At 37.3% G+C, this 23,252-nt stretch overlaps 1 protein-coding gene across 8 annotated transcripts in view; it reads right to left on the reverse strand.

Moving 5' to 3' along the window:
* The window catches only part of DIAPH2 (diaphanous related formin 2), a 914,469-nt gene that overhangs the window by 193,056 nt on the left and 698,161 nt on the right, over positions 1 to 23,252 (reverse strand). For all 8 annotated transcript variants that reach the window (XM_021932747.2, XM_021932745.2, XM_021932750.2 and 5 more), the window contains one exon: positions 17,900 to 18,035. In XM_021932747.2, the coding sequence (XP_021788439.1) occupies positions 17,900 to 18,035 (136 nt within the window). The remainder of the gene's footprint in view (positions 1 to 17,899; positions 18,036 to 23,252) is intronic.

A 23,252-nucleotide genomic window follows, 5' to 3' on the forward strand; every position in this document is an offset into this window, starting at 1 on the left:
CACACCTGTGAAATAAGAAGATGAGTCATTGGGCTCTGGGGTTCTTAAACTTTTGTGTACGTCAGAATCACCTAGGGAGGTTGTTAGAAAATGGACTGCTGTCCCCTTACTCGCACCCAGTTTCTTATTCAGTGGGTTTATAGTGAAGCCAGAAACTTTGCATTTCTAACCAATTCCCAGGTTATGCTGAAGCTGTCCCATGGCAAGAATCTGAAGTACTAAACCCACAGTAGCAGGGTTCGTGAGGCGCCTGCCAAGATGCTACAGTATCAACAGAGAACAGCAGTGTTCTTTCAGAAGAAACTCAGGCTGAATGATGGTAGTACATTGGCCTGCTAATTAACAAGGGATAGGGTGAGGGGAGTGGGGCTCGATGAGCCTTGAGAAAGCTAGGAGGTTATGACCTGAAACTGAGACTAATCAATCAGACTATGCAAGGCCCTAAATCAGAAAATGAAACCAGGTAAACTAAGGGATGAGAGAGAATCAGCTAGACTAATGAGTCAGAACACATGAGGAACACTTTTAGTGAGATGGGACAACAGGAATGAAAGCTCATAGGAGGTTAACAAGAAGGGCAAAGGTACCATGCCTTGGGGGAGGGGTGGGACAAGGCTTGGGTCTGACTTGACTCAGAAAGTTCCTGAAGAAGCTCTGTCCAAATACTTTGCTATCATTGTCCAAACAAAAGAGTATTTCAGGCAGAAAGACTTAATCCCAGATGGATGCTCTGAAATGCTAAAAAAGAATGAAGAGTAAAATGTGGAGCTAGGGCAGTGGTATACTCCTGTAATCCTAGCTAGTCGGGAGGCTGAGGCAGGAGGATGGCTTGAGCCCAGGAGTTCAAGGCCAGCCTGGGCAATATAGTGAGACTCCTTTGTCTTAAAAAAAAAAAAAAAAAGAATAATATGTGGGTAAGTATAAATGAACATTAACTGAATAAAAATAATTATCCTACTGTCTTGTTCTAAGGTGGGTAATACAAGACCTTGACATCAATACTGTATGCTTGTTTACAGAAACACAAATACTGCATGATCTCACTTACATGTGCAGTCTAAAAAAGTCAATCTCATAGAAGCAGAAAGAATGGTGTTTGCCAACAGCTGGGGGAAGAGATGGGCAGATGTTGGCCAAAGAGTACCAAGTTCCAGTTAGACAGGATGAGTAAGTTCTGGAGACTAACTGTACAGCATGGTGATTATAGTTAACAATACTGTATTGTACACTAAAAAATTGCTCAGAGAGTAGATCTAAAATGTTCTCACCATCAAAAAAGTATGTGAGGTGATGAATATGTTACATTAGATTGATTTAATCATTTCACAATGAATACATATATCAAAACATGACATTGTACACCATCAATATGTACAATTTATTTGTCAATTATACCTCAGGAAAGCTGAAAAAAAGAAAAAGATACTGTATGTCTTTCTAACTAGCTTTATACTTCAATGGGATTTTGAAAAATGAGCTATGATAGTAAATTATATTGTTAACAGAAACACATACAAATAGTCATGTTGGAATCTATTTAATAATATGTGGATATTCACATATACATTATATATACTGTAACCTTTGCCATTTTTAAAAGGCATCTTTGCTAATGAGTTCAGCTAATAAAACCATATCCATATTCACTTTTGAAGATATTGAGGTGAAGTGATACTGATCTCACATATATTTCCACACATATCATACCACACAAAACACCTATGAATATTCAATGTCTACATAGTCAAGGATTAAGTTCCAAATCTGATGTGTACTTTCCTATCACTCTTCTAAGATAAACACTCCTTTAATATCAGCAAAAATAAAAACATACTGCTGAAAGCATCTGTATTGCTAGGATGCTCCTAAAAATTAGTAGTTGTTAGTTATTGCTAAACTCCACATCCAGGTGTGACCAAAATGCATACAGTATGAGAAGTATATTATAGCAGAAGGGGGCATTACATTTCAAAAATATGTTGAATCAACCTAATGTTTTTCAGAACTGGAGTGAAAGAGAAAAACAGGTCTTTCTACAGTGCCTAATAAAACTGTGAAAACACAAAGTAGAGGAAAATGTAAGAAAACAGAAAGAGGTTGCTTAATGCCTTTCAAATAGAAACTGAATTGCTGAGGCAGTTCTCACCACCTTATTTATACATCGGGTTGCTCACAAATCATGATGTCACCCACCAGGAAGCAATGCATCAGGAGGAGCACGACAGTGCAACAAGCCCAAAGAAGGAGGGGAGAGAGGTGCAGCAGAATGATAAAAATATATCAACTCGTAAAATCCAAATGGTTTTATAGATGAATATTATATGAAAGCATTTCATAGAAATAAGAAACTAGTTTCAGAAACTGTCTACAGGCCAAACAAACCAACATAAAAGAGGACGCTTATAACAAAGGATTTACATTTGGTGAACCATAACTGGGTATTCCTTGAATATCAGAGATTGAAGAGATGGCCAACTTCCACCAAAAGGTTTCCTTTCCCTACCATACCTCTGAGACAAGCAACTAGTCGCTCATTTCCCTTCTCAAACAACAACAAAAACATGACAACAACCAAACCAAACCAAACCAAACCTGGCATGTGGTCCTACTTTCCATTCAAATAATACATTTTTTTCTTTAAGACATACTGTCTTAAAGTAAATTTTTGAGACGGCTCCTCAATAATACAGACTTCTGGTTTTACTTTGGTATGTCAGCATCAATTAGTCTACAGTTACTTTGTCTTTAAAAAAATCACATCCGGCCGGGTGCAGTGGCTCACGCCTCTAATTACAGCACTTTGGGAGGCTGAGGCAGGTGGATCACGTGGTCAGCAGTTCAAGACCAGCCTGGCCAAGATGGTGAAACCCCATCTCTACTAAAAATACAGAAATTAGCCGGGCATGGTGGTGGGCACCTATAATCCCAGCTACTTGGGAGGCTGAGGCAGAGAACTGGAATTGCTTGAACCCGGGAGGCGGAGGTTGCAGTGAGCTGAGGTCGCACCACTGCACTCTAGCCTGGGCGACAGAGCAAGACTCCATCTCAAAAGAAGGAAAAAAAAAAAAAAAAAGTCACATCCTTCAGAAGAAATGTTAACTACTGAAGTCTAGGGCACAGAATCTCTTTTTATAAGGTTATAATTATCTGTGGTTTTAAAAGAGCAAACCCATACATTTCCTTATAAAGATGTTTACCTTGTTCCTCTAGGGTCTTAAAAAAAGAGAGAGGATGAGGGAGAATAGGCTGAAAACTGCACTGCCAACCCTTGCCCCTACCTCCACTTCCAACCTTGAGGAGGGAGGTATCTTTTGGAGGTTTCATCTACTGTCATGGTTACTCAATTGAAAATAGATATTTTCAACATGCTTTAGCCACAGGAGCTTACAGGATTACTTAAAAGTACAGGCTGCATGTGAATGTACTGTTGGGGAAGGAGTGTGGTTACATTTAAAGCTTAATGTAACCATAGTTCATCTCTATAGCTCGATCTCGATTTCCCCTCAAAACATGATCAGATAGCCCTTAGAACAAAGCTGTATTGACTATTTGAGTGAAGAAGAAAGAGATGCAAAGAACAGTATAACAAGACCTAACAACATAATGGATTCTGGTGATGCTGGATAGAGCTCTGACTCAGAACCAGTTGCCTCAAACAAGTAAAGCATCTTTTTAAAACACTGGGGAAGACACAGGGGAGGCAGTTTCATATACTATGCTGAAGTTCAGTAGAATGAGGTCGGTTAAGCACTCTGTCCTGAGACATACACTTTTCATTTTCAATTGTTTTCAAATAAAAAGAGAGAAATCCCCTTTTCAAGTTGGATTGTTTAAATGCACCTACAGCTACTCCTGTCTAGCAAAGACTAGGCAAGCTCTCCCTACTGATGCATTTCAAAAAAGGTTCAATTGGCAAAAGAAAGCAAGTGCAAAGGGTTTTTGACAAAAGAGGACTTGAGGGAACACATTTTCCTTTCACAGAAATACTGTTCTAAAAAATCAGACAAGGTAGTGACTCAACCAAGAATGCGTAGATATTGGTGAGATCAACAGGAAATTTGGAAAACTTCTTCAACTTCAAACACTCAACTGCATAAAATTATTAGCTTAGAAATTGGGGTAGGGATTACATTATAAAAATGAGGGACTAAAGAGACAAACAAAACAAGATACTATGATTTACAGATTACAACATAGCCTAAACCAGCATACTCTGAGAATGTGGTTGTCTTACACCACAGAACCACATGGATGTAAAAGGAACCTCCTGGACGCTGTCCAATCCTCAGCACGGCTATGCCTGAGTCTTCTGAGGCCTATATGCATCCATCCTATTTAATGATGCTCCAAATAATTCCTAGGCAACTTTCTCCAGGGCTCAGCAAATAGAAAAGGCTAAATCAAATACAGGAGCTCTGAAATATCTACTCTGACAAAAAGAATTTTTTTAAAGGACATTTAAAGTAGATTCCAGTGCTGGTTCAAACAAATAAAAGTATTATGCCATCCATAGTTAATTGCACATTTAAAAGGATAATTATTTTTTGATTTTCAAATGAATCATACCATCATCTTCTAAGCTATTATGAAATAGCATATGAAACCTACTGTTGATATATATGACAAGCAGGTATTCTAAGTTTAGGTTTTAATGTCTTCATAATACCATTGTGACAAAGCTATAATTGCTTTCTTAAACTATGTCTTCTTTTCCATTTTTTCCCACTAACTAGTTAAGATATTATACACTTACTATATATTTTATAGGTTGTTCATGTATGAGGGGTGTAACAGAGGACTGAGGATTGACTATTTATAAAAAAAGAAACATAGACGTTTTAAAGATATATATATATAAAAAATAAGAAAAAATGTTAAATCTATATATTATATGCTGCATACGGTCCTGTGTGAGAGTATACATACACCTATAGGACTACATGAAGCAAGAACCATTATTTCTTACAGAACAGACACACATAAGAGAGGGAGAAAGGCTGATAGTTAATAACCCCTCAAATAGGTTAATAGTGCTAAGTTATCAGTCAATCATACTTTGATGAGGGTATGTCACCACCAATCAGCACACTGTAGGCACTGAATAAATACTTGTGGAATTAAACTAATCACTGAAAGGTTTTCGTCCATAATCCTTTTGCACATTTAGTGTAACAATGAATTTTTTTTTTTGAGACAGAGTCTTATTCTGTTGCCCAGACTGGAGTACAGTGGTGTCATCTTGGCTTACTACAACCTCCGCCTTCCGGGTTCAAGCAATTCTGCCTCAGCCTCTTGAGTAGCTGGGATCACAGGCACCCGCCACCACACCCAGCTAATTTTTGTAGTTTTAGTAGAGATGGGGTTTCACCATGTTGGCCAGGCTGGTCTCGAACTCCTGACCTCAGCTCATCTGCCCACCTCAGCCTCCCGAAGTGCTGGGATTACAAGCATGAGCCACGGCGCCTGGCCAAGTGTAACAGTAGATTTTGTCCTGATTCTGAAGCAGCCCAGGGGCTCGGGGATTCAGTGTGGGTGGAACAAATATAATTTTAAAAAAAAAGTCATTAGAGACTCAGTTGGGTTCAGTGCAGTTTGTTGGTTCTGAGAATCTGTTAGGTATAATTACTGACATGAATCTACGCGCATTTGACTGAGAACAGAGCCAAATTAATTGCAATGTTGCTGTATAACAGCTGTTATTCATTTGACACTTTTCTGTAATAGGAGTTAGAATATTAAAATATGGAACAAAGCATGTTTTTAATAAATGATTAGGCCACCTACAATGTGTTTTGGTCATTTCTTATACAGTCAGTTTTATTGTTTTCACTTACCTGTTCTAATATTTTCATAGATTTCTGCCTAGTAAAGGTGCATAAATCATATATAGCAAAAAGCATATATTGTAGAGAAAAGCCAAATTTGTAACTGCCAGTGTTACTCATCTTCTACACAGGAATTGATGAAATCTTGCTAAATGTTCAGCACACTGAAGACAGCTCTTACAGTTTTTGCAAATCTGAGTTTCTGCATTTAGAATGTAAGAACTCTTAATGAGATCTAAAGTATATTACCTATCTTGTTTCACATATTTATTTTTGTCTCTCATTTAAAAGAATATTTTTAGTAGATGTAGAAATTTGTTTTACTGCTAAGCCAGATAGAATGAGAGTTTAGCACTTATTTCCCATGAACTGAAGCCAGAAATGTAATTATTTTAGTATGGGGTCAGAAAAAAAAATTACTAGTGATAAGTGGCTCAAATAGGCTACAGGGAAAAATAACTAGAATCTTCAATTAATCTAGAGTGTATTCTGGAAATAGTACAGATAAAGCACGTGCTCCAATGCTAGTATATACTGATCACTGATGCCCAGAAACAATAATGAAATACTAATGATCTACCAGTAAATATATATTGGTATATATATATTTATACCATGCTGGCTACATGTCCAGCAATATTGGACATGCTGGCTACATGTCCAAAATTATATTTAAGAGCAATATGCTGCTGCACATTTTCACCTATGTAACATGTAAAGCCAAAATTTTTTTGGTGGGGGAGGTGGTTGGGAGAGTGCAAGGAGGGTTGTACACTAAGAGTTCAGAAAGATTTCAGATGACAAAGACTGATGAATAAATAGCTTTCTATATAATTATAAAGTCAGAGTAATCAAAACACCACTTCTCTTAGGCTAGTCAATCAAGATCTTATTGTAATGATTATTGCCATCAATAATTTTCCTTGATATGTTCACTAAACAATTATTATTAAAGGGATAACATTTAACACTTATTATTACGTGCTAACCATGTGCCAGGCAAGTACTAAGAGATTTACATGTATCCTCTCATTTAGTTCTTATGAAAATCCTATGAGGTAGAGGCTGTTGTTTTCTCTGTCCTTGAGGATCAGAGAGGTTAGATGAGTTGTTCAAGAATACACTGCGTAGGGAGCAGGGCCATGACGTGAACTGGTATTGTCTGGCTCCAAAGGCAAGAGGGGTAAACTCATTTCAATCACAGGCTAAACCAATGAAGGAGAGATCTGAAAGATTGCATGTCATTGGGGATCAGCAGATTCAACCAGCAGGGTGTGATTTATCATTCGATGATTGCTACAGTGGGAGCTCCTCCTCTTTGCATCTCAATATCTTTTATCCCAATGCTTGAACTTAGAAATTCAACAAATTGTTGATGAATGGCAGCAGCATGACATGATATTGCCTTAACATGGACCTGAAGATACTTCAGTAAAATAACAAAGTCACGAATTCATACTAAACACCTTAATGTGTGAGAAGCTCCAAAGACCTGGGAAAATCTTTACTGTACTGAATAATTTTATTTGGGGAAACAAAGCCCAAATTTTCACTGAAAAAACAAATCTAGAGAACAAAGAGAAAAAAAATTCTGATTTTTGAATAAACACAGATTTCTTGAAATGTTTGCTAAGGTAGGAATCTAGGTAACTTAAAGTAAACAGAGTATCAGCCAGATACACTTTTTCTCTTCATAGGTAAGGCTTTGCTAGGCCAAAGACTGTTTTCTAGGTCCACCAAGCATACAAACTTGTTTTACTTTGTATTAGCATCTATGAGCTGTTTATTAGCAGTTGTAAAAATATGCTGGAATGATAGTACCAATATTGTCTCATTAATTGACATTATTGGAGGTGATTTACTACTACTTGAATCAATTCCATTATTTGTGAGTTTTCTAATCTATAATTTTGGTGACTATAATTTAATGTCTGGGGTATGACAGTAAGAAACATAAATTGACCTACTCAGATCAAAATAATATAATGTGAAATGAGTTCATTCACTTACAAGATGTAATTATTTCACAACTAGAAAAAACAGACAAAAACAAAATTGCTATCAACCACAGAGTTTAAATGTTTAGATTTATTTGGCAAAAACTGCTAATCTACTCTCTGAAGACTGATTTTTCATCAAATCTAAGGTACCTCATTCTTTATCATGACACTAGAAGTAAACAGGCAATTCTGATTTCCATATAATCTTATATAAGGAGGAGTAAAACTGTTCCTGATTAAATTAATATTTGCATAAGAATCATGCTTATAGTTTGCAATTTCAAAATACCCATTTTTAACATACTTTTCTTATTGCTTCCTCTAAGATTTTGCAGTTAATTTGCTGACTTCCATAAACATGAAAAGAAAGAGATTTATTTACAAATATTTGGTAAGCTTTTTCTCTCTACCTACAGAATTAATTAATCTTTTTTATAGTAGTCCCTAAGATAATTATCATCTATACCAATATAGCCAAACATTGGAAAACATAGATTAGACCAAGTACTTTACATAGTTTGCATACTGTTGCATGCATTTCAGAGTACATTTGTTGACTTAGCATATTTTTGTTGCATTTAAATTAGCTTTCTCAATTTTACATTTAAATAAGTGGTATATTACTGTGCATGCTCTAATTATAATTATTTGGAAAATGGTGCAATAAATGTTGGTTGGATGAATCAAATAGCCTAATGTGCCAAAATACATCAATATATAATTATCTACTGGTCAAACTGTGCTGTTCTTTTAAAAAGATGTCTCTTGCTCATCTGTCAATCTGTTGCTTGCAACTTCCAACTCCCTTATAAAATCTCCTTTATGAATTTTTTTCCTTCCTGTTACCATCTTCTCAAACTGCTACAGGTTTAAACTCCTTTGAAGAGAGAAATCAGGTATGAGCTCACTCCCCTTTTCATCACCTTTCACTGTTCTTTCCCAGCTACATCCTCCTTGTAGCCTCCTCTCCTTTCTTGTGCTTTGCCTTACTTCTTGAAAATCCCTGAATGAATTCCCATAATAACCTTAGCTCTTAGCTCTCCTACCTCATCATGCCACAACACTCCTGCCTGACTTGGAAGGCTTTTTCACAGCCTGGCTCCATCCTACCTTTCCAACAGTTTTCCAAATCAAACCCTTCGCTAAAATGATACCAACAGAAAATACTGACTGAAAATTTAACTATCAGAGACTGGCAACAGGCCAAATGCCATTAATGTATAATCGCTAAATAGACTACAGTATAAATAACACCAGTCTCTGGTTTTATAGAAGAAAAAAATTGAGGCACAGAAAGATGAAACACCTTGTCAGAGATTATATGGCTATTAAACTGTGGTGCTGGGACTTGAACTTAGGACCCATTCTCTTAATTGTTTTGATGTATTTTCCTGTGGACTATTACACATATCCTACATAAAGCATGCTGCCTTATGTGCTGACGTGCACTACTGCTGATGTTATTCCCTTTTACTTGGATAGTTTCACCTCTGCTCAGCCAAATGTTACCCATCCTTCAGGGTCTAGATTGACTGGTATGTTCAGAGGCTGTATTTAGCCTTCTCCATGAAACTTTATGTAATTTTACCAGACCTCATTGATTTCCCTTTTAAGATAGAGCTAAAGAGGAAATAATCTCTATTATGTATCAGTTTAATGTTTGCTAGGTCAGCTTTATTTTATTTCTCTGACAAAAATGAAAACTTCTTAAGGGTGGAGACTATTTCTTGAGCTTCTACCAGATTCTTCAAGAAGCATAAAAATGACTCTCATCGTATCAGCAGCAGCAACTATATTCTAGGTCCCGTGTTTTGTACTGTACTTAATTATCTCACTTAATCTTCACTAAAACTATAGGAGGTGAATGTCATTATTCTATATTACAGAGGAGGTAACTGAGGCATGAAGAGATAAGGCAACAGAACTAGGTCATAAAGGTAGGTAGCAGAGCTAAGACTGATCTTCACTTGTGAACACACAGAATTAACATTTTTAGCAATATCACTTAATGTTTATAAAATGTCTGTCTCTTTAATATTTAGTCATACCTATTTTCTTCTTTACAATTAAAATAATTGTTTCTTATCATGGCCTTTGCCTTCTGATCTCCAATTCTCTCAAAATATAGCCTTGGCACGTGGTATTTTTTTATGGATTTAACTTGAAAGATATAATTCTCTGGCTGCTTGGTTTTCATATCTTTACTTAATTCTGAGCTCAGTTGATCACATCTAGATTACAGAAATAATCTTTTGTGTTTGCTTTATCCTATTATTATTCTGAATAATTAAATCCTCAAATATTTCTCCTTGATGAATGTACATAATTTTGTAAGCCATATAAATACACCTCACTTTTGCTAAGTTACATCTACTAAGTAATAGATGTGTAAAAAAAAAGAAAAGTTGGGGGAGAAGTGTTTGTCCTTTGCTACATTGATAGGAAATAGAAGCTTTACAGAAAGCGTACACTTTTTTAAAAAGTTATTTGTAATTTCCAATGTGACTTACTTTACCCAATAGACTCTCTACTTTTGTTATAGGTAAGATCCTATGGCTCCAATGGTATGTATCTCTGGTCCCATGCATGAAATACCTCTATGTACTATATATTACATACCTCACAATGGCAATGAAATGTTCCATATCATCTCTCTTTCAATGGAAGATAAGATTACAATGTTCTAATTGGACATATTTAAAGTTCTATAATCACTTTCTGATGACACCTCACTCGTGTCTTCCATAGGCTTTCACACCCCATGGATTCACACATGATGTGTCTCCATCATGATTCCTCCCAGCTCTCAGAAGGCTCACAACTGCCTTCCATCTAGTTGATAACAGCATCTTTCATAAGACACTCTCTGAGAAACTCAGACAGTGAGCTCCATCTTGACAGACACCCAACTCTATTATTCTTATTCTTTCTTTCCTGCATCTTTTCATTTTCATAATTAAAACTACACACTTGCAATAGAAGGATCTGTTTTTGAAACGTATTTATAAGTACCAAGGCACATATAGTCCAAGAATAAAGTAACATTACAATAAATGATAATAATATTTGTAACACATGGGCCATGAGTCAAGAAGCTAATGTAGTTTACTATTTGATTGATACGTAAATAGAGCTATGGTACTAATATATAAAAAACAAATACAATTTTTAAAAATTTATTTTTCATGCTCAAATCACTCAGCTGAGCATATGCATAAAAACTTATTTGGATATTTATCTTATGGTCTCAATGACATTTGAAGAGGTAATTAACTAAATATTAGCAAATGAAAATACATACAGACTATGAAACCATCCCTATAAAAATTAAAAAATTAATCAGGGAAGAAAGGAGGGAAAGAAATGAAAATAGGCCAAGGCCGGGAGTGGTGCCTCACACCTGTAATCCCAGCTACTTGGGAGGCTGAGGCAGGAGAATCACTTGAACCCAGGAGGCAGAGGTTGTAGTGAGCTGAGATTGCGCCACTGCACTCCAGCCTTGATAACAGAGCAAGACTCCATCTCAAAAAAAACAAAAGAAAGAAAGAAAGAAAGAAAGAAAGAAAGAAAGAAAGAAAGAAAGAAAGAAAGAAAGAAAGAAAGAAAGAAAGAAAGAAAGAAAGAGAAAGAAAATAGGCCAGGCACAGTAACTCATGCCTATAATCCCAGTACTTTGGGAGGCCAAAGAAGATCACTTGATCCCAGGAGTTCAAGGCCAGCCTGGGCAACATGGCGAAACCCCTCATCTACAAAAAATACAAAAATTAGCTGGGCATGGTGCTGTGTGCCTATAGTCCCAGTTACTGGGGAGGCTGAGGTGGGAGGATTGGTTGAGCCCAAGAGGCGGAGACTGCAGCAAGATGAGACTGCGCCACTGCACTCCAGTCTTGGCAACAAAGTGAGACCCTATCTCAAAAAAAAAAAAAAGACAGAAAGAAAGGAAGATAAATCAAGCTTGTAGCACATTCAGTGATTCAGTGTTAATCATTAAGTCAGCTTGCTCTCTGACCTGCTTGACCTGCTTCCTCATAGTTGTTCGGTACTTACTGCTTCAGAATCACACAGACCCTGTTACAAGATTATAGTTCCCCTTAACTGCTGTGTAGATAACAACTTGAACATTATAAAACATTAAGTTTTCCATTTGAGCTATTCTTTCAGTGCTGCGTACCAATGAAACTACTGACGTCAGCTGGTCTGAAGGATCCCACAAGAAGCTGACTCACCAAAGAATGCAGTTTCCACATCCTGATGATTTCATCCCCCTTGCCCTGGTCAATCAATAACTCTAATTTTCCAGCCCCCTGCTCGCCAAGATCCACTTAAACATCCCAGCCCAGAACTCCTTGAGGGGATGGATTTGAGGGTCTCTTCCCATCTCTTTTCTTGGTGCCCTGCAATCATTAATGTCTTTCTCTGCTGCATCCCAGTTGTCTCAGGGTATTGGTCTGTTACTGTGCAGCAGGCATACAAACTTGTTGGTCCTATAACAACTAGACACAATCAAAATAAGACCTTCTTTCTTTGTCTGTTATAGACACATTTTTAGGAGAACAGTGAAAGGTTAATAAATACTCGGAGGAGGGTAGGAATTGCTGTAGTGTGGAGAAAGATTACATTCTCAGAACAAAACTGGATAGGCTCAATGTTTTTTTTTTGAGACAGAGTCTTGCTCTGTAGCCCAGGCTGGAGTGCAGTGGTGTGATCTCAGCTCACTGCAACTTCTGCCCCCCTGGGTTCAAGTAATTCTCCACCTCAGCCTCCCGAGTAGCTGGGATTACAGGCACCTGCCACCATGCCCAGCTAATGTTTGTATTTTTAGTTTCACCATCTTGGCCAGGCTGGTCTTGAACACCTGACCTCATGATCCACCCGCCTCGGACGCCCAAAGTGCTGAGATTACAGGTGTGAGCCACTGCGCTCAGCCAATAGGCTCCATTTTTAACCACTTACTCTTTTCATTGTTCACTCCAGCAATGCTGGAGTGTGGGCACGGGACTCCTGGAGGCCCCTCAAGATCATTTCAGGGATTTGCAAGGTGAAAACTATTTTCATAATAATACTGATAATTTTTTGCCTTTTTATTTCTCATTCTTTCCTGAGTGTATCGTGAAGTTTTCCAGAAGTTACATGAAGAATGATATTGAATCCGATTGAATAGAAAAGTAGGTATGAGAATCAAGCTGTCTTATTAAGTCAGACTGTGAAGAGATTTATGACACTAATTTTTTCTTTTCTAATTCTTTTTTTGTTTTGGAAAATATAGGTATTTTTCATTTAAAAGGTTATTTATTTTAACATGAAAAGGTTTACTATTATTATTTTAATTGAATCAATCAATCGAGAATTTTAAAATTATCTCAGTTTTAAATCTAATATGATAAATGTCAATATAAACAACTTACATAAACAAAAGGCATTTGGGGTCCTCAATGATTTTTAGTGTAAATGGGTTCTGAGATCAAATAGTTTCAGAACCTCTGATTTATACTTTACCCTGGTGATCCCATTCAAACACACATGCTATAAGTTGAACTATGTAATTAAGAGGTGATTGTTCTAAATATTTATTTTAGGGGGGGAAAAAAAAACCAGTAACTAAGAGCAGCTGGGCATGGTAGCATACACCTATAGTCCCAGCTACATGGGAGGCTGAGGGAGGAGGATTGCTTCTGCCTAGGAGTTGGAGGCTGCAGTGAGCTATGATCACATCTCTGTATTTCCAGCCTGGGTGACAGAGTGAGACCCCATTTCTAAAGAAACAAAATAAAAATAATTAAGAGGAGGTTATACTGGAGTAGGGTGGGCCTCTAATTCAATATCACTGGTATTTTTATAAAATAAACACCATGTGAAAAGACAGATAGGCACACAGGGAGAATGCCATGTGAAGGTTGAAGTTACGCTGCGACAAAGCAAGACACTACAAGAATCTAGGAGAGAGGCCTGGCACAGATCCTACCGTAGACTCTTCAAAAGGAGCATGACCCTGCTGACACCTTGATCTTGGACTTCTAGCCTCCAGAACTGTCAGACAACGTATATGTGTTGTTTGAAGCACCTAGCTTGTGGCATATTCTTATGGAAGCCCTGGCAAACTAGTACACTGTAACTTTAATCTTCGAATAAAAACCAATGATCCCCAAGCCGATATGGTTAGTTTAGACTTCTTTGCTGAGTTTCACAATCACATATACCATATGGCTTCTTAGGCATTTTCCATCTTTACAAGGTATCTGAAAACTAAACGTGTTTAAAATGATACCAGTCATTGTAAGTCTCCTGATAAAATCTGTTCTATTCCTGAATTTGCTTTCTCTGTGAAGTGTACCATCCTCTTTAACACTTGCCTCCTTTGATTTACACATCCAATCAATCATCAGCACCTCTCAATTCTATCCTTTAACATCCTCTCATGATGGTTAATTTTATATGTCAACTTGGCTGGGCCACAATGTCCAGATACTTGGTCAAACATTATTCTGGATGTTTCTGTGAGGGTGTTTTTGGATGAGATCAACATTTAAATCAGTGAACTTTGGGTAAAGCGGTTTGTACTCCATGCTGTGGGTGGGCCTCGTCCAATCAGTTGAGGGTCTGACTAGAACAAAAAGACTGACATCCCCCAAGCAAGAGAGAATTCTGCAGCAGATGGTTTTCAGACTTGAACTGTAGCACTGGCTTTCCTCTGGGACTCTAGCCTGTCCTCCTGCCTTGCAGAATTTAAACCTGCCAGCTTCTATAATCACTCGAAACAATTCCATAAGTCTGTGTGTGTGTGCATGCGTCTGTAAACATACACATCTTACTAGTTCTGTTTCTCAAAATAACTCTGACTAATATACCCCTTGCTGCTTTTTAAATCTCACTGTCACTGTATTAGTTCAGGCCACCATCATCTCTTGTCAGGACTATGACAATATCCTCATAACCTTTATTTCCTTAGTGCTTTCCCCTTCCAATACATTCTTTCTGCTTCTGTCAAAATGACCTTTCTGGCTGGGAGGCTGCAGTGAGCTAAGATCATGGCACTGTACTTCAGCCTGGGAGACAGTGAGATCCTGTCTTTAAAAAAAAAAAAAAAAAACCCAAAAAACAAAACAAAACAAAAACAAAATGATCTAAGAAACCTGACTATGTACATCACTTTCCAGTTTATAAACATTCACAGGCTTCCCATTGCTTTCAGGGTAAGACCCTTGGCATAGCAGAAAAGAAAGAAAGATACCATTAGGAGAAATAGATGATGGGTTGATAGGTGCAGCAAACTACCATGGCATGTGTATACCTATGTAACAAAACTGCACGTTCTATAAGGGTACTGCAGAACTTGAAGTATAATTTAAAAAAAAAAAAAAAAAAAGAAAGAGAGCTCACAATCTGTCCCCTGTCCCCTACTATCTCTTCCAGTTTCTTCCCCAGCTACTCCTCCCTGCACATAAAGGAGCTAACTTTCAGAACTTTTTTTTTTTTTTGAGACAGAGTCTTGCTCTGTCACCCAGACTGGAGTGCAGCACTATGATACTGCAACCTCTGCCTCCCAGGTTCAAGCGATTCTTCTGCCTCAGCCTCCCGAGTAGCTGGGACTACAGGTGCGTACCACCATGCCTGGCTAATTTTTGTATTTTTAGTAGAGACGGGGTTTCACCATATTAGCCAGGCTGGTCTCGAACTCCTGACCTCGTGATCCGCCCACCTCAGCCTCCCAAAGTGCTGGGACTACAGGTGTGAGCCACTGTGCCCAGCCACCTTCAGAACTTTTCTACTGACTTCTTCACTTTCTCAATGATAACTTCCTGTAAATACATATTGCCATGCTGTACTCTAGTGCTTACCTCCTAATAGAGTGACTGCAGTCATGACCAGTTTTCCTGATTCTAATTACGAAGTTTGTTTGCTAAATTATGTTGATACTATTCTATTTTAACACAGCTTTTTACATAATATTACTGTTTCTCTTCTGTTAAAATGTTATATTTGTTTCCTGGGTGGAAGATACAAACTATAGTCAATTCCTGAAAATGTTTATATATTTTAAAAGTACGAAGACTAAACTTAACGGTATGGACATTACCTTAGAAGATTAGACATTAAGAGACATTACTGCAAAATACTTGATAATGATTGTTATAATTAATAATTATACTTAAAAACACATAATTAACTCTGGTTACACACTGCCTGGGTTCAAATCTTAATTCCACCTCTCACTATCTGTGTGACCTTGGGCAAGTTACTTAACTTCTCCGTGCCCCAGTTTTGTCATTTTAAAATGAGATAGTAGTACTTTCCTAATAGGGTTCTGTGAGGATTAAATTGGCTCCTAAATGCAAAATTCCTAGAATAGTTCTTGGTGAGTAGCAAGTGCTATATGTTAGTTGTTGTTGTTATCATTTTCTCCTGACAGTGGCATAGGTAAATGGAAAGATTCCATAGTGAGACAACTTGGATTCTAATCTTGGTGCTAGTACTTCCTATTTGTGTGACCTTGGCCAAGTTCCTTAATTTCTATTAGCCTCAGTTTTCTATCTGTAAAATGAGATGATAATAATACCTACCTCATAGAGATGTTGTGAGGATTGACTTAAAATATGTAAAAGTGCTGGGCGCAGTGGCTCATGCTTGTAATCCCGGCACTTTGGGAGGCCGAGGCAGGTGGATCACGAGGTCAGGAGTTCAAGACCAGCCTGGCCAACACAGTGAAACCCCGTCTCTACCAAAAATACAAAAATTAGCTGGGTGTAGTGACAGGCGCCTGTAATCCCAGCTACTTGGGAGGCTGAGGCAGGACAATCACTTGAACCCAGGAGGCAGAGGTTGCAGTGAGCCGAGATCGTGCCACTGCACTCCTGCCTGGGCGACAGAGCTAGACTCCGACTCAAAAAAAAAATAAAATAAATACGTAAAAGTCTTACGACCATGCTTGGCATATGGTCAATATTATAGAGTGCTTGCAATTTTTACTATTGTTATCTTCAGTAATACATGGTCCATATTAATCATATTACCTTGTATCTTGTTCAGATTTTGTTTTGTTTTGTTTGTAAATTCTCTAAACCTCAGGTGACAAAGGCTATCTATGCATGCTTTTTTATTCTTAAATTTTCAGTGTGCAGATACCTGATACCAATCACTTTCTTTTTTTGCCCTCTCTTCTTTAGAAAGTAAACCAACCAAACAACTCACCAACAATATACAGTCACTCTTGCTAACCAATAAAACAACTAACTTTATTTATTTATTTATTTATTTGAGATAGAGTCTTGCTCTGTCGCCCAGGCTGGAGTACAATGGCACGATCTTGGCTCACTGTAGCCTCCGCCTCCCCAGTTTCAAACAATCCTCTCACCTCAGCCTCCTGGGCAGTTGGGATTACAGGTGCCTGCCACCATGCCTGACTAATTTTTGTATTTTTTGTAGAGATGGGGTTTCACCCTGTTGGCCAGACTGGTCTTGAACTCATGACCTCAAGTGAACCTCCCGCCTCAGCCTCCCAAAGTGCTGGGATTACATGCATGAGCCACTGTGCCTGGCCTCAAACAACTTACTTTAAACTCTATAGACATACCAGCATCTTGTGCTTAGGTTCATAGCTGTGCAAGATGCCTTTCCCTATTTTATTCAACTTGTAATAGTGCTGTCAGTATCTCTTAGGACTTAAAATGTTCAAGCCTCCAAGAAAGACTGTTAACTGTTACTGCACTGTCAACAGACATGTGCCAACAAAATGAAGTTAAAAGCTAAGGCTTATCTCCCCATACCAGTTTTTCACATTTCATCTCACCCTCTTCTTCCCTCCCCACTGCCTCATCCAGAATATAATATACTATGGTAAGAAAAGTAGGGAGAAAAACACTATCTCAACAAAATAACATCTTGCGTTGGTTATTAAAAATCCTGGATGCTCAATGTAGGGATATATGAAATACAGACAGCATCATGAGAGAAATTTGGCACAAGTAACTAATACTATTGTGAATTTTCTATGAAAATGTATGTTATAATCCAAAAATAAATAACTGCAATTATTTTGTACTTTTTGCATTTTTATAAAAATTGGAAATATTTTCATACCTTTGTTTATGTCAATGAGTTGTTTCTTTTTCTTCTGGCGTTCTAACTTTTCTTGTTCAGCTTTCTCTTTCGCAAGTTTTGCCCTCCTGGTCTTCTCTTCCATTTCTCTTCTCTTATTGTTTTCTCTCACTGCTTCCTATACATATAAACAAAGTTAAACAAAAACCTTTCCATTACTTATATAATGGAGAAGTTTTACAGTTTTAAATTTGTATAAATATGCAGAGATGGGAAGGTATTACAGCAGCCGGAAGGTGCATACATATACTTTTGAGAGAGACAATTAATTGTAAAATGTCTGTTCTTGAAAAAAGATTTAGAAATAACTCAGTCTTCAATTGCCATTATCTAGGGTGCCAGAAAATTAAGGACATCAATGTTACAGATTTAACAATAAATACGCTTTATCTATTGTTGAAATATGAACTAGTTTGACACATGAGAAGACATAGTAAGGAAATATGACTCAGCAAGTATTTTATCCCCTTTATTGGATACTTTCCTGTTATCTGCAAAATTGAGATTAATAAAAAAACTACCTTCTAGGATTTTTGTGAGGAAAAATGATACGAACATAAAGTGCTTAGAATAGATCCTGATATATTATAATCAAGGAATTTTAGTCTATGATGATGATGGTGGTGGTCCTGGTGCTGGTGATAATGATTACATCTAATCATGCAGGGCATGAAACAGCAGTATTATCACAGAAAAGAAATACCTTCAAATATGACAGCTTTTTACATGCCAAAATATTTAGAAATGCTGAAACATATTTCAAGCTATCATCTGTTTGATTTTGGATAGATTATTTGTGGAACATAGGCGAATGAGTACATTCCAGCAGATGGTATTAGAGAAAGCTGAATTAATGTGATCAGCTGGAATATCAACTTCCTTTGAGTTCAGATAAATTACGAATGCAGAGACATATCAACTACAAGTTCCTTCCATCAAGTTGCTCTGTTTCTTTTATGATTGATTAAAAATACTTCATAGCATGTACAAACTATTTCACAAAAACTATTTTGTTCCAGAAACCCTAAAGAAAACGACTCAATAACAAGAGTACATCTACAAGGCTTTGCCTGGAGGGGTTTACATGGAAATAATTTTTTTCTTTATGTTAAAAGACACGGTAGTTTAAAATAGCCTTAAAAACACTTTCAAAATTCTCCTGACGTGCAAGAATTGATTTCTTCCTAAAAAATCTAAATTATTTTACCTTCACTGGTACCTCCCCTTTCTCCCGTCATTGTTTTTGTGCTCTTAGACTCCATAGCAATAGGCTAGGAGCACAAAGGCACCTGGCTATTGCAGACGAACTCAAAGACTACCACTTAAAAATAAACTGGCATACTAGAATCATAATTTTAAAGCAGGGTTTCTCACCCTCAGCACTACTGTCACTTCAGGCTAGATAATTCTTTGGTAGGAGCTGTCCTGTGCATTGTGGGATGTTTAGCAGCATCCCTGGCCTCTACCTGCCAGATGCCAGTATGATCCCACTCCAGTTGTGATAACCAGAAATGTTTCCAGAAATTGCCAAATGTTACATGGAGGAAAAACTTGCCCCAGGCTGAGAACTACTCATGTAAGGGATTTTATAAAGATAATTTATTCACAAAAAATTAGCATCCACTCTGTTAAACCAAGCTTCCTTTTACAGATGTGGAAACTGAATTCTGAATGAGTTTAAGTACTTGGCTAAGGTCACACATTTATGTAATTACAAGGCTGGAAGGGAACACTGGTTTAGTGTTTGTTTTATTGTACAAGGAAGAAAAGAAAATGTGGATGTAACATCAAAAGCGTAAGTAACAACAAAAAATAGATAAATAAGGCTTCATCAAAATTAAAAACTTTTGGCCATCAATAAGTACTGTCAAGGAAATTAAGAGACAACCCAGAATGGTGGGAAATATTTGCAAATCATGTATCTGATAGGAGAAGGGCCAAGCTGGTGGCTCCAGCCTGTAATCCCAGCACTTTGGGAGGCTGAGGTGGGGCCGAATCCGCGAGTCAGGTAGAGACCAAGCTTGTAGTCTGGTGAAACCCGTCTCTACTAAAAATACAAAAAAAAAAAAGCTGGGCATGGTGGCATATGCAACTAGTCCCAGCCTTCTCGGGGGAGGCTGAGGCCAGGAGGTGTTTGAACCCTGGCATCACGGAGGTTGCAGTGAGCAAGGTGTGCAAGATTGTGCCACTGCACACCCCAGCCTGAAGCTGACAGAAGTTTCTATCTCAAAAAAAAAAAAAAAAAAAAAATACACCAAAGCACTTAAAACTTGACAATAAGAAGACAAATAACCCAATTAAAATGGGCAAAGAGTTTGAATAGATATTTCTCCAAAGGAGATAAACATACATACAATAATCACATGAAAAGATGCTACCATCGTTAATCACGGGGGAAATGCAAATGAAAACTACAGTGAAGTACCACTTCATAGCCACTAGGAGGGCTATACTTTCAAAATAAAAAAAAAAAAAAAAAAGATAATAAGTGAGGATGTGAAGAAATTGAAACTCCTGTGCACTGCTGGGGTAAATGTAAAATGGTGGCCATTTTGGAAAACAGTCTGGCAATCCTTTAAAATGCTAAACATAGAGTTACTATATGATCCAACAATTCCACACCTAGATATATACCCAAAAGAAAATAGATGTTCATACAAAAACATGCACAAGAATGTTCATAGTAGCATTATTCCTAAAAGTCAAAAAGTAGAAACAACCCAAATGTCCATCAATGGATGGATAAACAAAATGTGATATATATCCTTACAATTGAATATTATTCAACCATAAAAAGAATGAAATGCTGATACATGCTAAAACATGTATGAACTTCACAAACATCATGCTAAGTGAAAGAAGCCAAATACAGGTCACATATTGTATGATTCCACTTATTTGTAATGTCCAGAATAGGCAAATCCACAGAAACAGAAGGTATATTAGTGGTTGTGAGAGGGTGGAAGAGAGGGGAATGAGAATAAACTGATAATGAATATGGAGTTTCTTTTGTGGGTGGTGGTGGGGAGGTGATGGAAGTATTCTGGAATTAAGATAGTGGTGATGGTTTCACAGCCTTATGACATACTAAAAACCACTGATTTTTCTTTTCTTTTTTTTTTTTTTTTTTTTTTTTTTTTTTTGAGATGGAGCCTCGCTCTGTTGCCCAGGCTGAAGTGCAATGGTGTGATCTCAGCTCACGGTAACCTCTGCCTCCTGGGTACAAGCGATTCTCCTGCCTCAGCCGCCTGAGTAGCTGGGATTACAGGCATGCACCACCACGCCCGGCTAATTTTTGTACTTTTAGTAGAGAAGGGGTTTCATCACGTTGGTTAGGCTGGTCTCAAACTCCTGACCTCAACTGATAAGCCCGCCTTGGCCTCCCAAAGTGCTGGGATTACAGGCGTGAGTCACTGCACCCGGCCAAACCACTGAATTACATACACTACAATGGTAAATTTTATGGTATGTAAATTATCTCGATAAAAATTAATCACATTAATAAATAGATGTCTAAGAAAGACAGGATGGAAGTAAAATTGTAACTCAAAAGGGAAAAAACAATGTGAAAAGGCATCACATATTCAGGCCCTGATACTAATAAGCTATATGATGTTTGGCAAGTAACATGAAAAGAGGCAAGTAGCAGAGGAAAGAAAGAAGGCTAATGCTTGTATATATTTTATTAGTGGTCAAATCTCTGATTTGGTAAACAGTCACCAAGATCTGGGTGGACTATTAGATTATCAATCTAATGGGTTGTTTAGATGCTGAGTGCTGCCATTAGGAATCCTCAGTAAAAGTTTATTAAGATGGAGGGAAAAAAACCACTGGTTACTTGCATTTGTATTTCTTCTTTGTTCTGATAATGACAGCTACTCTTTAATGGAACTCTATTACGTACCAGGGGTTTTAAACATTATCTAGTCTTAAATACATACTTTGTAATCTTTATAGAAAACCTGCAAAGTAGGTATTATTTGTTCCATTTTATACATGAAATTTAGGTTCAGGTAGGCTAAGTGACATACCCAAAGCTTCACAGCTTCTTAAGTAACACAACCACTTAGGATTGTTTGGCATTAGCCTCTACGTTCATTTTCACTATCAGGATGCCCCCCAAATAGAGTTAAATGCTTCTCAGTTAAATTTAAATTTAACTGAATGCAGGCTTCTCAGTTAAATTTAAATTTCAGATAAACTGTGAATACTTTTATTAGTAGAAGTATGTCTCATATAATATTTGGAACATACTTAAATAGAAAAAAATCATGTAATATTTAGGATATGTTGATACTAAAAAATTATCCATTATCTGAAATTCAGCTTCAACTGAGAATCCTCCTATATTTTCATTTGATAAACCTGGCAGTCCGATTCCCAAGACTGTGTTGATTTTTTATAAGCATCCTTTGATAGACTAAGATCATCTAATAAAGACAGTAGAAATGATTACAAAAAGAAATGCCCAAATCAAAACTACATTTTGAAAATAGAAATGTTGATATAGATTATTGATAGGCATTATATTGTACATGAACTTGAATCATGCTATTTCTGTAGCATTCTCCATATATTTATTATTTCTGGAAAATACGTTAAAACTAAAAAAAGAGTTCATATAAAAATCAAACTGATACAATTTGCGATAGAAGAAAATAAGGCAAGAGATTAAATTTTTATATGAGAGGGAGGCTTGCAACAGGCACTGCTAAAACAACATGAATGTAGATCTAGTAAGGGATAAAGCAGAACAAGTAATAGGTCTATCAGTTTATATCTGAAATGTTTCAGGAATACATTTTTTTTTTTTTTTTTTTGAGACGGAGTCTCGCTCTGTCGCCCAGGCTGGAGTGCTGTGGCGGGATCTCAGCTCACTGCAAGCTCCGCCTCCCGGGTTCCCGCCATTCTCCTTCCTCAGGCTCCCGAGTAGCTGGGACTACAGGCGCCCGCCACCTCGCCCGGCTAGTTTTTTGTATTTCTTAGTAGAGACGGGGTTTCACCCTGTTAGCCAGGATGGTCTCGATCTCCTGACCGCAAGTGATCCTTAGTCTAGAAACCTCTGAAGTGCTGGGATTACAGGCTTTGAACCACAGCCTTGACCTCAGGAATACATTTAACTACAACAATCCCACAATTTGTAATATGGCATGTGTAATCTTTTTTTTTTTTTTTGTTTAAGCTCTTTTGCCTTTTTTATTTTTATTTTGTTTTTGTTTTTACATTTTTTATTTTTTTGAAACTTTTTTTTTTTTAAATTTATTATTATTATACTTTAAGTTGTAGGATACATGTGCATAACGTGCAGGTTTGTTACATATGTAAGAGGCCAAAA

Source organism: Papio anubis, chromosome X (assembly GCF_008728515.1).
Source record: "Papio anubis isolate 15944 chromosome X, Panubis1.0, whole genome shotgun sequence".
Taxonomy (NCBI): Eukaryota; Metazoa; Chordata; class Mammalia; order Primates; family Cercopithecidae; genus Papio; species Papio anubis.